The sequence below is a fragment of the Armigeres subalbatus genome, chromosome 2, assembly GCF_024139115.2.
Source record: "Armigeres subalbatus isolate Guangzhou_Male chromosome 2, GZ_Asu_2, whole genome shotgun sequence".
Lineage (NCBI taxonomy): Eukaryota > Metazoa > Arthropoda > Insecta > Diptera > Culicidae > Armigeres > Armigeres subalbatus.
This window is the reverse complement of record NC_085140.1, coordinates 279,590,756-279,604,294: the sequence shown is the minus strand read 5'-3', so window position 1 is coordinate 279,604,294 and position 13,539 is coordinate 279,590,756. Positions and strand designations below refer to the sequence as shown.

Genomic DNA, 13,539 nt, shown 5'->3' with positions numbered 1-13,539 from the left:
TCTCAGTGGTTAATATGATATAAAATTGTTTCCATCTTCAAAAATTTAACGTTTTTCGAAAATATGTTTCACTGGTCAAAACGCCCCAGTGTAGGCAGGACAATATGCCCTTACCAACTGAACACAAGCGCGGCGAGCTTGCAGCAGTTGCTTCCAAATTATATGGAAACTATTGAAATGTATTTCAAACCTGATTAAATGGACTTATGTTGGTTTTTTAATGTCAAGCACATAAGGATTTGTAACCTTTTTATTATGGGATTGATAAACTACTATTAAAGGGCTATGAGACGTCTTTGGCTAAGGTGGGGCGTATTGCCCAGGCGCTTTATGAAATCCATTTTTTCACGACTTTTCAAAATAGCCAAATTTTCTGTTATCTGTAATATTTTTATATGACTACTCACGGGCAATGCATTTGCGACTTCCTGGACTATCAAATAACACAAAGTTTGCATAAATTGCGCCGAAAAGTAAAAAGTTATCGAGGTATTGCCGTAGGGGGCATATTATACTGTCTTACCCTACTGTGCAGAGATCACAGAAAAATTTACGAGATTGAATGCAGCTATCCAACCACGTTTCGGTGAAAACATAGATGTCATATTCCAACTCGGATGTGCATAAGAACACATCGTGGATTCTTGTCATTAAGCCCCTTATGTTCTGTTCTGACGTAACACGTCAAGATTCGCTATATCATGATATAACTCGTAGCCTGGACCGCATATACGACTTATGCCCAGAGAAATCAAGACATTTTCCAACCCGAGAATTTCCTAGACCGGACCGGAAAAACCTCGGATGTAGTTGCGACTTTGGAGCGGTGTGCCGAAGCACAATAGCCTGCCGGGAATACCTGCCGATACCCTACTTCTCAATTTCATTAGTAAAACGAATAAAAACACCCACTTGTCGAATTGAAAATCCAATGCGGTGGAAAAGAAGATCGCGTGTGCGGTCATTAGAAGCTTTTGCATCCATCCCATACGATCGGTGAATAATACGGCCGAGACTTGAACACATATTGTGTGTGAGTGTCGCTCTTTCTCTTTTCGGATTCTGTGATAGAACGTGGAAAATCGACTCCTTTTTTCCTTCAGTTTGATGAGATTTTTTCTGTCGTCGTCGCCATCGTCATCGTCCGGTAGATCTACGTAGTCCGGCTTGGATCATCGGTATTTTTAGAACATTTTATCGAAAGAATAGCACCGCAAACGGTCGCGAAGACCATTGGAAGCTGAATTTGTAGTTAGTATGCGATATTCTCCCATATTTATTTTTATATCGATACGCATTTCCGCAAAACGAAAATACGATCTGTTGACCCTGATCTAATAGGGCAATATTTTTGAAGCGGATGATACCGACTGCCACTGCCACACCTCAGATAATTATTCAGCGTTTTCACCCATATGTGTGTAATTGCTGTTAACTGTTAACTTTAATTGCGTTGAACGGTTGTCTTATTTTTCACTTTTACACTTTTTATTCTTGTTAATGCAAGCAAAACCAAATAAATCTATGTTAAAACTGTACAAAAAACCTAGAGGAACCTTGGATGTTTTGACTTGAAGAAAAACAACGTCAGAGTCAAACGAAAATTCTGCACATAATAATCAATAATAATTTGGCTAGCATGAGTATCGCTTACTTGAACTTATGCAATTTTAAATATTATAAATGTTATTAATGTTTTTAAAGATAGAAACGAGAGCTCGAGAGTGTCCCTGAAACTCAAACTACATCTATTGTCGCCTATATTCGGGAATCCGTATTCGTGCATTTACTGCCATAACTGATCTCGTTAGATCAAAAGATAACATATTGATAACAAAACAGAGGCCTTGACTTGATTTTATCAATTCTTAAGCATTACCTTTTTACTTAGTCACTGTCCGACTAAAACTTGCGGTTATAATCGAATATGAAACTGCAGACAAAACCATTTCTCAATAGCCAACGCTGTTATTTTTTTTATTTATTGGCAATGAAGCTAAGAATATCCTACATCAAATGACATTCACAACCCATTTCATTTTATTGCTTATCTTTTTACACCCACAGCTATGGCGGTGCACCGCAATCCACAATCGGTAATTCGGCAAGACGGATACAGGCACAGTTACCAGCTGAACCACCGGCCTGCGTTCAGAATGCCATGATGCGACGTGACAAACAACCATTCACATACACCCCCGGTGGCATTGACCTATCACAGATCAAATCACCTCGAATGGCCAAACGAATATCACGGAACGCTCAATCCGAAGGTGTGAGTACTCAACCAAAAGTCTCCCCACTAGCACAGGTAAGTTAGTTCAAATTTTCTTTACTGTAAATATAATCACAAGAATCCTTTGAAAATAGAATAATAGTAATAGTAGTAGTAGTCAACAAGCAGTGTCGCCAGCGGCGACTTTAGGGGCTGCGGCTATGGGAATGCCTTTCCAGGTATTTCCCACAGGTCCACCAGCTCCACCCCCTCCACCTCCACCAAATGTAGGCAAAAAGCCAACTATTGGACAAACCAACGGTAACAGTGCGTCTGCTCCTCCTCCACCACCACCGCCTGTGCCTTCGCTTGAGAGAAAGACTCCAAAACCACAGACTTTCGAGCCTCCTCCAATGGGATGTAGGCCAGAAATCAAAATTCCTCCAAATCCGATGGCAAACCTTCGCAAGGCGCCTCGTCCTCAACCGAAAAATGATTTCTGGATAGAGGAATATCGAAACGAAAGGCGCAATGATTTGCCGAACCCCGCCCAGCAGTTGCCTGTGTATAATACAAGAGAAGCAGACGAAGAAGGTAAACATTCGCCTCCGCATCTAGTTGTGATGTCACTAATCCCCATTATTTCATACTTTCAGTCGCTAAGAATACGCATAATCGCACAGATCAACTTACCGTCAGGAACGGTTCTCCTAATCGCTCGCCAAGCCCATCCAATCTAACTAAACCGCTCGAAAACGGTTCACATGTGTCGTCAATAAAGACACCTCCAGTCTATAGTCAAAGTCCAGTTCCACCCAACCTCCCACCACCTATCACACCAACAAAACTCTCACAACCTCCATCCTCCTTGGCCATCAACTCCACAGCTAAAGTACAGCAACTAAACAAAGAACAGTCTCCAAAAACTCGACATTCATCGCCACCATCATCGTCTCCGCCATCTCCGCCCAACAACGGCACGAACTACACAGATACTTCCGCCAACAATAACTCAACAACGGTTAAACCTCCCACGTCACAAAAACCCGCACCTCAAGCATTAGGTTCTTTATACATACCTCCACCTCATGAAGCGTTTGCAAATAGCAAACAGAGTTTACTCAATCAAACAAGCCCACCATGGATGTCATCACGTCAAAACAGTGCTAAAGAACAGCCCGAATGGGTTCATAAAGAGGACCCAGATTTTTTGGGATCCAAACAATCATCGACGTCCAAGTCTAATAGTAACGAAACCGCTACTAAAACTTCGGAACCTATCGCTACAGCTCCACCAAGCCCGCCAAAACCTGCTCCAGCGCCAAAGCAACAGCAAGCCCCGCAATCCACCACCATAGTTAGTCGACCTCAGACAATCGAGTTGTCCCCTCCTACTCAACCTGCAACATCACAAACACATTACATACAGCTGCAGAATCCAGTGGCCAAGGTCACACCACAACCCATAGTACAGCAGGCGCCACCGGTCGCAATGCAGACTGTTCGAAACTATCCGCAAGCACCAGTCTATGTGCAGAACCAAATGTACTCTCCGCAACCGGCGGCGAATCAGAAAGTAAGTAATAATCTTTCAATACCTATATGTCCGATTCAAAACGGTTATCTATCATCGACTTTAGCAGGAACGTATTATACCAATACAAATCGAACAATCCCCCATTAAAACGCCTGTGTCAGCACCAAGTTTTGCACCACCACCGTACTACAGCCCTGGACCGCAATACAACCCCGTTCAATCGCCACTCACAGTTGGTTACCCAGGTCCACACAGTGGTAATGCTTCAGCTTACGACGTACTCCTTTCAAGCCATCACACAATCTATCATTTCTTGCAGGATTCACAACGCCTACGGCGATGTTCACTAATCCGAACCACTTCGTTAATCAGGGATACAACAACATCAGCTACCCACCAACATCCCCTCAACATCCAATGTACCAACAGCATCACCAGCACTATCAACAGCCGTCTCCATCAGTACAACAGCAGCAGCAGCAACATCAACAGATGATGCACCAACAACGAATGCAACAACAGACGCCAACACAGCAACCCGGAGGGGTACGAATCATACCAATTAAGGTCGAAAACAACGACAATGGCACGACGGCTACCACTGTGCGTGGACCTTTATCTCAAACGCCAGCAATCATTCAAAGGTGCGAACATCGTTTAACTATCTCGTACGACTTGCGCAGTTTTGCAGATAATCGCTTATATACCAGCCAGTTTCTCCAGCCTTACGTAGAGCCCATCGATTAACAAGGATCTTCTAATTCTGCACTTTTTTCTCTTCTTCTTTTATTTACAAATATTATCCAATTACCGACATACAGCGGTGATCATAGATATATCATTCACGACATCCCGTTAGAAGCTAAGCTTCGTTTCCTTAAAAATAGACTCAGGTATACCGACTACCAGACGAGACACATGCAAGCAGTGCTTGTTGTTTTCTCTATACTTCATGTTTTCAATTTGTTACTTAAGTTTTTCATTGGTTTTTACTTTTTGATCTTTCTCTGTTCATCGCATTTTTGACATTTTTTTAATATTTCGGATAAGCACCTCTGTACTTCTCGTGCAAGAATGCAACAAGGAATTTAATATTATCCTAAAATGAAAAGATGCTCGTAGAAAGCAAAGCTTCATTCATCTTCGTTATGGCATCATGTTTCGCGAAAATTTCAAGACATTGTCTAGACTCGCTCGCATTTTAAGATCTTTTTTTTTTCCTCATGACATATGACAATCATCGAGCTAACTTGGCATCTCGTGCGAATTAACATGGCGTGACACAAGTATGCCGTTTAGTGTTAACAACCGGTAACTTATGAAAAATCACCTTCTTGCTTCAAGAGGCCATCGTCCAGTGGAAACAATAGTCAGGGATAAACAGTACGCTCTTCATTTCAGTGATCCGCGAAGCCACAACAATCCACAAGCCTGGAATGGGAATAGTGCGCCCAATCAGTCACGTTCGTTCAGGGTGCTGCAGCATATTACGGACACCATGGAAGATGCCGAATCTAGGTCAAACCCATCAACGCCAAAACCGTCAAGTGAACAGCAGATCGGCAACCATGTAGAAGGTGCAGAGAGTCAACTTCGTTCGATGCAGCTAAGCAAAGACGACAAGGCGCTGATGAATCGGGTCAAAAATCAAGGTAGGTTGTGTGGTTCTGGGGTGGCGCACCTGTGTGCTGTAGATAACCTTCCCACTTTTTTGTTTCACAAATAGTTGACGGGGAAGTGTATCTTCACAACGAAGAAGATCCCCGTTACCGTGGTGCCGCAATACCGTCAAAGGCGTTCAGGTATTTGCAGAATATAACCGACGGCGGGCAGGCTTCAAGTTCGAACAGTGCCGGTACGAACGTTTCTCCTGTGTTTACATTGCGCTGATTATTGCATAGGCTGTGAAGGGCTTCTGTTCTGTTCACCACGTATATTTTCGCGCAAGCTTGTTTTGTGTGATTGTTGATATGCTTTTGTTTTTTTTTATAAAATATGATGTACATAAGCAAGGCAATAATTTTGCTTTTATTTTAACTGCTTAACAATAAGCTTCCATGTTTTGTTTGGTGGAGTATAGCGAATTGTAAATATGTATAATATAGTCGTTGTGACCCACAGATCAGCAGCTGTCCTGAGGCTTCTTCCAGAATTCTTACGACTAGAAGCTCGTATGTGCTCACGACTAAGGCGTCGGTTTTTTCTTAATATGTGAAAGTAGTTTGAACTGCTTGCAGTTGACGTAAGCACTAGGGATTCTACTAGGGGAAGAGGCCCCAAAACGCCCCCCGCACAGTGGCTAAAATCGTGTTTTTAACGCGTTTATTTAATAGTACCTTCATTATGCAATTTAGAGTAATGGTGTCTTCGTGACATTTTATCAGTAAGTTAATGCACTTTTTGGAGGTATTCAGCTTACTGATCAATCCTCCTAAAATTGAGATAAAAAAAATTCCACTTCACAACATAGTTTGATTCCTCATAAAAGTTGTAGCAAAAGTTTCCCTGAAAAACTTTGTCGAAGACACCAAGTTCGTAATTCCGTTACTTTTGGAGATTTATTGCTTTTTATGTCAACAAGCTTTGAACATGTTCGACGTATAAGCATATGTACAGGCATATGGAGACGCATGGTGTGCTGATTCATTAACTCCATGTGATGGGAGATTGATTTTGCTTTGCATAGTAGGACATGTTTTTTGATGAAACATTCCTTACATTCGCTTACAACTCTACAGTTCAGGTATTAATTTAATGTTCATTACACCCGATTCTGTTTTTAAACGATTTTTTTTACACGGCCGTGTAAAAAAAATCCCATACAAAATTTTTGCAAAGTTGCTCCATTTTGCATGATTCGTCGAGAAATCATAAAACACGGATTTTCAAATTTTGAACTGAAAACTTTTTTTACACGGAACGCATCCCCCGTGTAAAAAAAAGAATCGGGTGTACTTTGTTATGCGTATGAGATTGACTGCTACAATTTGCCCGTTGTCAAGTTGCTGTTAAATCAAAAATGACCAAAAAAAACGGCGTATTTGAATATTATCTGAAACTTTCTAGAACATGCAAACAATGTGGAAATGAAAATGAAAAATATATTATGAAAACCCCATTTTTAAGGGACTGTCAGCATAAAACGTATAAAATCTCCAAAAGTAACGGAATTACGAACTTGGGGTCTTTGACAAAGTTTTTCAGAGGAACTTTTGCTACAACTTCTGTAAACCTTATATGTTGTGAAGTGAAAAAAAAAATTTATCTCACTTTTAGGAGGATTGATCAGTAAGCTGAATACCTCCAAAGAAGCGCATTAACTTACTGATAAAATGTCTCGAAGACACCATTACGCTAAATTGCATAATAAAGGTACTACTAAATAAACGCGCTAAAAACACGATTTTAGCCACTGTGCCCCGGGGCAAAACGCCTTTTGGGTATTTCATCATATTTAACGTATGGCCGTATGGCCGTAACGAAACTAGACCTAAAATTATGTTGGTTAGGCAAAAAAAGTGTTAAAATAAAAGAAAGGAAAGTTGGAAAAACCGAAATTTTCCACATTTTGCTGAAACATCTAATATTTTGGCGAGGCAAAATGCCCTAGGCGGACTAACCTACAATGTATTACGCGTCTCCATGTACTATCCATACCAGAATGCTGAATCAAAGAACCGCCAGTTTTAAGGCGTTTTGCCTCAGGGAACGTTCACAAATTATGTAACGCTTAAAGGGGGAGGGGGCTGAGTGAAGTGTGACGATCCATACAAAATTTTCAGAAGCTTCATACAAAAGTGTGAAATAGTGGGAGGGGGTGGGATTGAAAAAGTCGAATTTTTGAGTTACATAGGGAGTGAGTGCTAGTAATGGACCCCTTAACGACGGAAACTTACTTCAATCGCTTCGCTAGAGTAAGACTCATGACAAATTGCCATTCTGCAGCACTAGATGACAATCAACAGGTATCAGCATCGCGTTTCGTACATAGGGTAAGACGGTATAATGCGCCCCACCTGGCCAAAACGCCCCACTTTGATTTCTAGAAAACTATACCTAACTAAGGGTGAAAATCAGTTGGAACCTATAAATATTTGTAAAACCATCATACTATGTGAATTTGGAAGTATTTTTCTATTACACAATGAAAATAATAGCAAAATACAAAAAGTTACAGTTTTGATGTAACTTTTCATGTTTGTTTGCTTAACATTCTGGAGCAATTCTAGCATACTGTCCGAAAAACTTGTACTGGAACACTTAGTTGGGCAACAAAATAACTTTTCTCAGTGGTTAATATGATATAAAATTGCTTCCATCTTCAAAAATGTAACGATTTTCGAAAACATGTTTCACTGGCCAAAACGCCCCAGTGTAGGCAGGACGGTATGCCCTTACCAACTGTACACAAGCGCAGCGAGCCTGCAGCAGTTGCTTCCAAATTGTATGGACAATATTGAAATGTAATTCACTCCTGCTTAAACGGACTTATGTTGGTTTTTTAATGTCAAGCACATAAGGATTTGTAGCCTTTTTATTATGGGATTGATAAAATACTAATGAAGGGCTTTGAAACGTGTTTGATTACGGTGGGGCGTATTGCCCAGGCACTTTTTGAAATCCAGTTTTTCACGACTTTTCAAAAAAGCTTTATTACGTGTTCTCAGTAATATTTTTATATGAATACTAACAGGTAATGCATTTGCGACTTTTTCAACTACCAAATAACACAAAGTTTACATAAATTACGTTGAAAAGTGAAAAGTTATCATAGGTATTGCCTTAGGGGGGGCATATTATACCGTCTTACCCTAACACATGGTAAAACATTCATTTTTACTACTAAAATATGTATTTTAAAAGTATGTAGCCAGGTTGCCTATTATGGCCACCCCCGGGTCCATAATACGCAACATCGAGTTTGTTTACATACGTATTATGGTCCCCCCATTTGATTCACATGTTCCATTTCCACATGTTCCTGTTGCCTATTATGGACCCCCCCCTTCTGTGCTAGTAATGGACCCTCTAGCGCGTTTACATTCATAAATTAGTTAATTAACTAAATTCCAGTCTCCCAGTGCAAAACAATTGGATGGAACTACTACCCTGAAGTGAAGCAACTTTATCCTATGGAAGTTTGCAGGAAATTGTAGATTCAAGCGTAAACTCTCGGTTTTTGTTCAGGGGGTCCATTATACGCACGGGGTCCATTACTAACACTCACTCCCTAATTAATTGATCTTCCCTCATGAGTTTCCCGGCAACGAAATATCACAACTTTTTTGAAATGTGAATATTATCAATATACATCAGCTAGCTACATTGTTTAACTGTTACATGAGGTAAAAATACCCATGAAAATCGTTACAGCTAAGACATCAAATCAGTCTTTGCTTAGCTAGGGCATATTGCCCCTCCTCTATTGGATATGTTTTTGTAGAATTGGTTTATTCAACCTCCTAGGTTAAATGCTCAAACCTTGGGCTTATGCTTACTTGCACAATGTTTCATACACACTTTCATCCACTCTTTCTTCAAATCCTTGTCATTTTGTGTAGACCAAAGGGCAAATTTCTGGCGAGTTTGACGGATTTGCCTCCTTCGGCATAAAAACAACATCGTTGGCTTCGTACCACTTCATCACCGGTTTTGCGTGATACAACCAAACACAGCGTCACTTGCGTAGGACCGGGCGAAGGGAAGATATATACAGGGGTTAGACAAAAAAGTTGAGATAGGTAAAATTATGTCGAAGTTCAAATTGACATAACTTTGAGTAGAAAAATCCAATTTTGATAAAACTAGGACCATCAGAAGCGGACAGTCTTCTAGTATACTTTTCCACTGCAAAACCTGCAAAACCTATGATCCGTCCTTGGCCACCGGAGATGTTCCGGGTTTTTCGAGGGTATGCTCAGAATGCATTTTTTCCACTGCTTGTCATTTTATGTGACGTTTACCTTCATCATGTTTTATGCTTTCTTCAAACACTAGAACTAATATGCCAACCAATCGTGGCTGTAGATCACGAATACGTCAAAACTATGCAGAGATATGTCCATTTCCGTAAAAACGGTTCCGGGAACATGATGAAATGATAACAGATAGGAATAATGCAAATATGCGTATCTAACTTCATAGCTTTGTGAGACGATGATTACAGAAACATTTCCAGAATGATAGTGTCCACTGCCACTTTTAGAGCAGGTTCCAAGGGGCTTCCAAGAGGGGCCGTTTTTAAAGATTCTGCGAATGGTCAGTAAACTATAAGAGTTTCCGCGTCCGATGCTCCCGGTTTCATCAACATCGGATTATTCTACGCAAAGTTATGCTGATTTGAACTTCGACAAAATTTTGCCTATCTCAACCTTTTTGTCTAACCCCTGTATTTGACCGTTGATGGCCCCGGTCGTTATGTACGGCTTGCTGAATTTCCCGCACCCACATCCATCCGGGATTTTCCGACGAAAACCTAGAGTCCGGGGACTTTTTTTTAATTACTTTATTAACGTGATTTTTTAAATTTTAAAGTTCATCACGGAAGAGTCCGGGGACTCTCGTACGTCTCGTACTCAATTCCGATATATTCCAGCGGTACAAACAACTCGCGGTTCGGCTTCCTGTCACGGGATTTGACTAAAATAATTCTGTTCATCGGTTTGGTTAAGCACCTTTTTTACCTTGAAGATATGATGTCCGCCCCGCTGTATTGTCTGCTGGACAAACTGCGTCCCGAATGGAATGGTTCGGAGTGCGCTTACAGTAATCCCTCACGTTTCGGGGTAGGTCATGTTCACATTTCCTCCGCTGTCAGCTGTGTCGTCTGGGTCTTGCACGATCTTACAGCTTTTCGATCCTACCAAGCTAGCAGGAGGGACGTTGTTCCCCATCATAACTAAGATACGGCCCACCTCTACGTGATCGGGGGATTACAGTTCCAGTCTTTAGTTGCTTGTGACTGCAGTTATTGCAGGTACTCCGGGTACCAGCGAGCCGAGATATTCTGGAAATGCTTCTGGTTGTCAGGAATACCACGCTAATCGGTATCGAGCAACGCTTGAAAGTTGGCCCCTTCGAATACCCGTCCGGGAGTTTAGGAACCGTTCGACCTGAGCCAGGGGAGTCAACATCTGTACGTAGACAGCGTTGGTGTTGCCTACTGTTTCTAGGAGTTGCTTCTTTGTTGATTTGACAGCAGCCTCCCAAAGACCGCCGAAATGTGGTCAATCGAATCTCGTTCTCCGCGCATCATCTGAAGAACCGATGCCGATCGCACTCTTTAGCATGCGTGTGAATAAAATCGTGGTGCCCGAATGCAGTTCAGCAATTTTTCGCGCAATCTTCGCGCATCCACACGTGGAAAACGTATTTGGACAAATTTCTGCCGCCGAGAATCCATAACTGCTAATGCAGTGTGGCTAGCACCCGAGTAGCACACATGTTGCAATTTAGTTGTCGCAACTTATATGTGTCCGAATTCGGTCACATTAAAGTTGCTGCAACCAAATATATTCGAAATGTGTTGCTTGCGCAGGAGTTGCAGTCTTACGTCCAGTAGCTTCAGCGGGTGTTCGGCAGAGAGTACGTAATCGCAGAGTGCCATGCCGTAGCAAGCCACCGACGCGAATAATAAAGCCTTCGTCTATATATGGCTTTAGCCACTTTATGGCGTATGATTTGCTGGATATGTGACACTCGATTTACTAGGAAAGCCTTTCAATCGCTTGGATGAGATCGTAGCCATTGAAGAACGGTAGTGGAATACTTTCAGAAAAAAAGGGAGTTGAAATCTTCAAGACAAAAAACCACCTTCTGCATAGATAGTCATGCTTCATTAAGTTTCAGCCAGGCAATAGTGTCGACTGAATATCGGTGCGACATTTGATTTTGTCGTCAGTAAGTTTCGGCTCTGACGCAGTAACCAGATCCGTAAGCTCGTTGAGAAGCATCGGCGAAGAATTGTTCAATTGTTCAAGTTCAATTGATAGCATTCGGAAGCGATATCGTGGGAAACGAACTACGCTCAGCAAATGAAGAGTGTAACGAAACGCTTTCCACTCTTTTTGCAATTTAAGTGGGAGTCCTGTATCCCACTCACAGGTCTCCATTCTGCTTTAGTTCCTATAAACGCTTCAGGAATAGTTTGGCATCACCAATTGTGGGACCTACGAAACCAAATGGTTCAAAGATTTGCGCCATTCATTCCTTCAGGGATGTGGGTAGCGGTTATAGGTTCATTGCTCCCAAGCAAGGCTCATAGTAGAAACGGGCTGCCCGGTCTGAAGATCATGCAGCGGTTGAATGGCTAATCTTCCAATGAAAAACCTTGTAGAGCTTCCGGAACATTCGATGCCCATTTCTTGATTGAAAACACAGCAGTCTTGAGCATCGATGTTACTTATTGATACCTCACTTGAAGAGCAGATTCTACATCACTAGCCCCGAAAGAAAAACGTCTAGGCAGATGTCGTAAATGACTGGATCTACAGCTAGAAACTGTGCCGCTGGTCATCGTCTGCAGTGCATTGGTGGATATAGGATCTTTAGTGTGCGCCCGAAAGCGAATCCGCAGGATTTTGCGATTTTCAAGATATGCAATATGCACTCTTGGCGACATATTTTCTCCATGTCGGCGACAACAGCGACGCAACGAAAACGGAGAGCAGATCATCTTGGACGACTGGTTCGACAAAAAGTGTGTTGTTTTTTAGTATCAGAAGACACGATTTTTTTGTAGACGTTCTCTTTGAAGCTGGCGTGGTGCGTTTGGTAGTTCATCTCCTAATTGAATTCTTTGACCACAATGGAGCTCTCAGAAGGCTTCACTGTTTCCTGGTATGTGGAACTGAGAGTCGGCGAAGACATCTCTGTGCCTCGGGATTATGAAGAAAACACCTGAAGACAACATTGACGACAACCGTTTCCAACAAAACAGTGTTGCATGCAATTTTGATTGCTGTGATGACCTTGGGAAGAGCTAGAGTCCGGTGCTAACGCTAGTGGGCGGAGACGGTTGATGTACAGTTTATAACACAGTGGACCTCTATGACGACGATTTATATGAAGCAAAGTCTTGACGCAACGAATAATATCTTTCGTGACACGTACCACACAGGAATAGTCGTCTTCGATTATTGTCTACTGCACAGACAAGTACCAGCACAACAACGAATTCTCGAAGGTGTAGGCGCGAATGCGCACATCCTTCCCGAGTAAGATGGGACAGTTGCGCTGGACGAGATTGTTGGAGCAACTGACGCGCTGAAAAGGAACTCTTTCAGTTCCTGAAACTGAAAAGTGGTTGCCCTTTTTGTTTGCTTTTTTAGTACAGTAGTAAAGATCTATCTTCCAAAGGCTTGAAATTTTTCTAAATTGGATTCGTACGGAATTTACGTTAAATCCATCTCAACTAAACTGCGAAACCCCCTTTTTTTACCGAGATTTCAGCAATTTGTTGTTTTTTCACCGACATTCGCAGAGCTGAGCCCCAGCAAACATGATTTTACTAAGATTTCTAAGAAAGATGCTGAAAATCAGCAAATAAGTTGCCGAAAACCAGCTAACAAACTTCATTTTTGACGGGATATTAGTTTTAATTTTGCTGCGGCACACGGCTGTGCTGATTTTGCCGAGCTGCAGAAATGAAAACTGAGTGTGTAGTCTAACGTAAACAATTATTTAAGAGACGATAAGAAAGTTGAAGGTCTTGTGTATGTTTTGTATGTTATTAATTTATTATTTTATTTTATATTTGATGTTTTATATTTAAAATTTATTTTTATTT

The 13,539-nt window shown here is 41.6% G+C and overlaps 1 protein-coding gene across 5 annotated transcripts in view; it reads left to right on the top strand.

The window, feature by feature from the left end:
- The window catches only part of LOC134212309 (protein piccolo-like), a 97,007-nt gene that overhangs the window by 69,457 nt on the left and 14,011 nt on the right, over window positions 1-13,539 (top strand). For 2 of the 5 annotated variants that reach the window (XM_062690040.1, XM_062690037.1), the window contains exons 2-9: window positions 2,068-2,311; window positions 2,371-2,809; window positions 2,872-3,791; window positions 3,859-4,009; window positions 4,072-4,396; window positions 4,574-4,645; window positions 5,154-5,404; window positions 5,479-5,607. In XM_062690040.1, the coding sequence (XP_062546024.1) occupies window positions 2,068-2,311; window positions 2,371-2,809; window positions 2,872-3,791; window positions 3,859-4,009; window positions 4,072-4,396; window positions 4,574-4,645; window positions 5,154-5,404; window positions 5,479-5,607 (2,531 nt within the window). The remainder of the gene's footprint in view (window positions 1-2,067; window positions 2,312-2,370; window positions 2,810-2,871; window positions 3,792-3,858; window positions 4,010-4,071; window positions 4,397-4,573; window positions 4,646-5,153; window positions 5,405-5,478; window positions 5,608-13,539) is intronic. The other 3 variants (XM_062690041.1, XM_062690039.1, XM_062690038.1) reach the window with 3 other exon arrangements.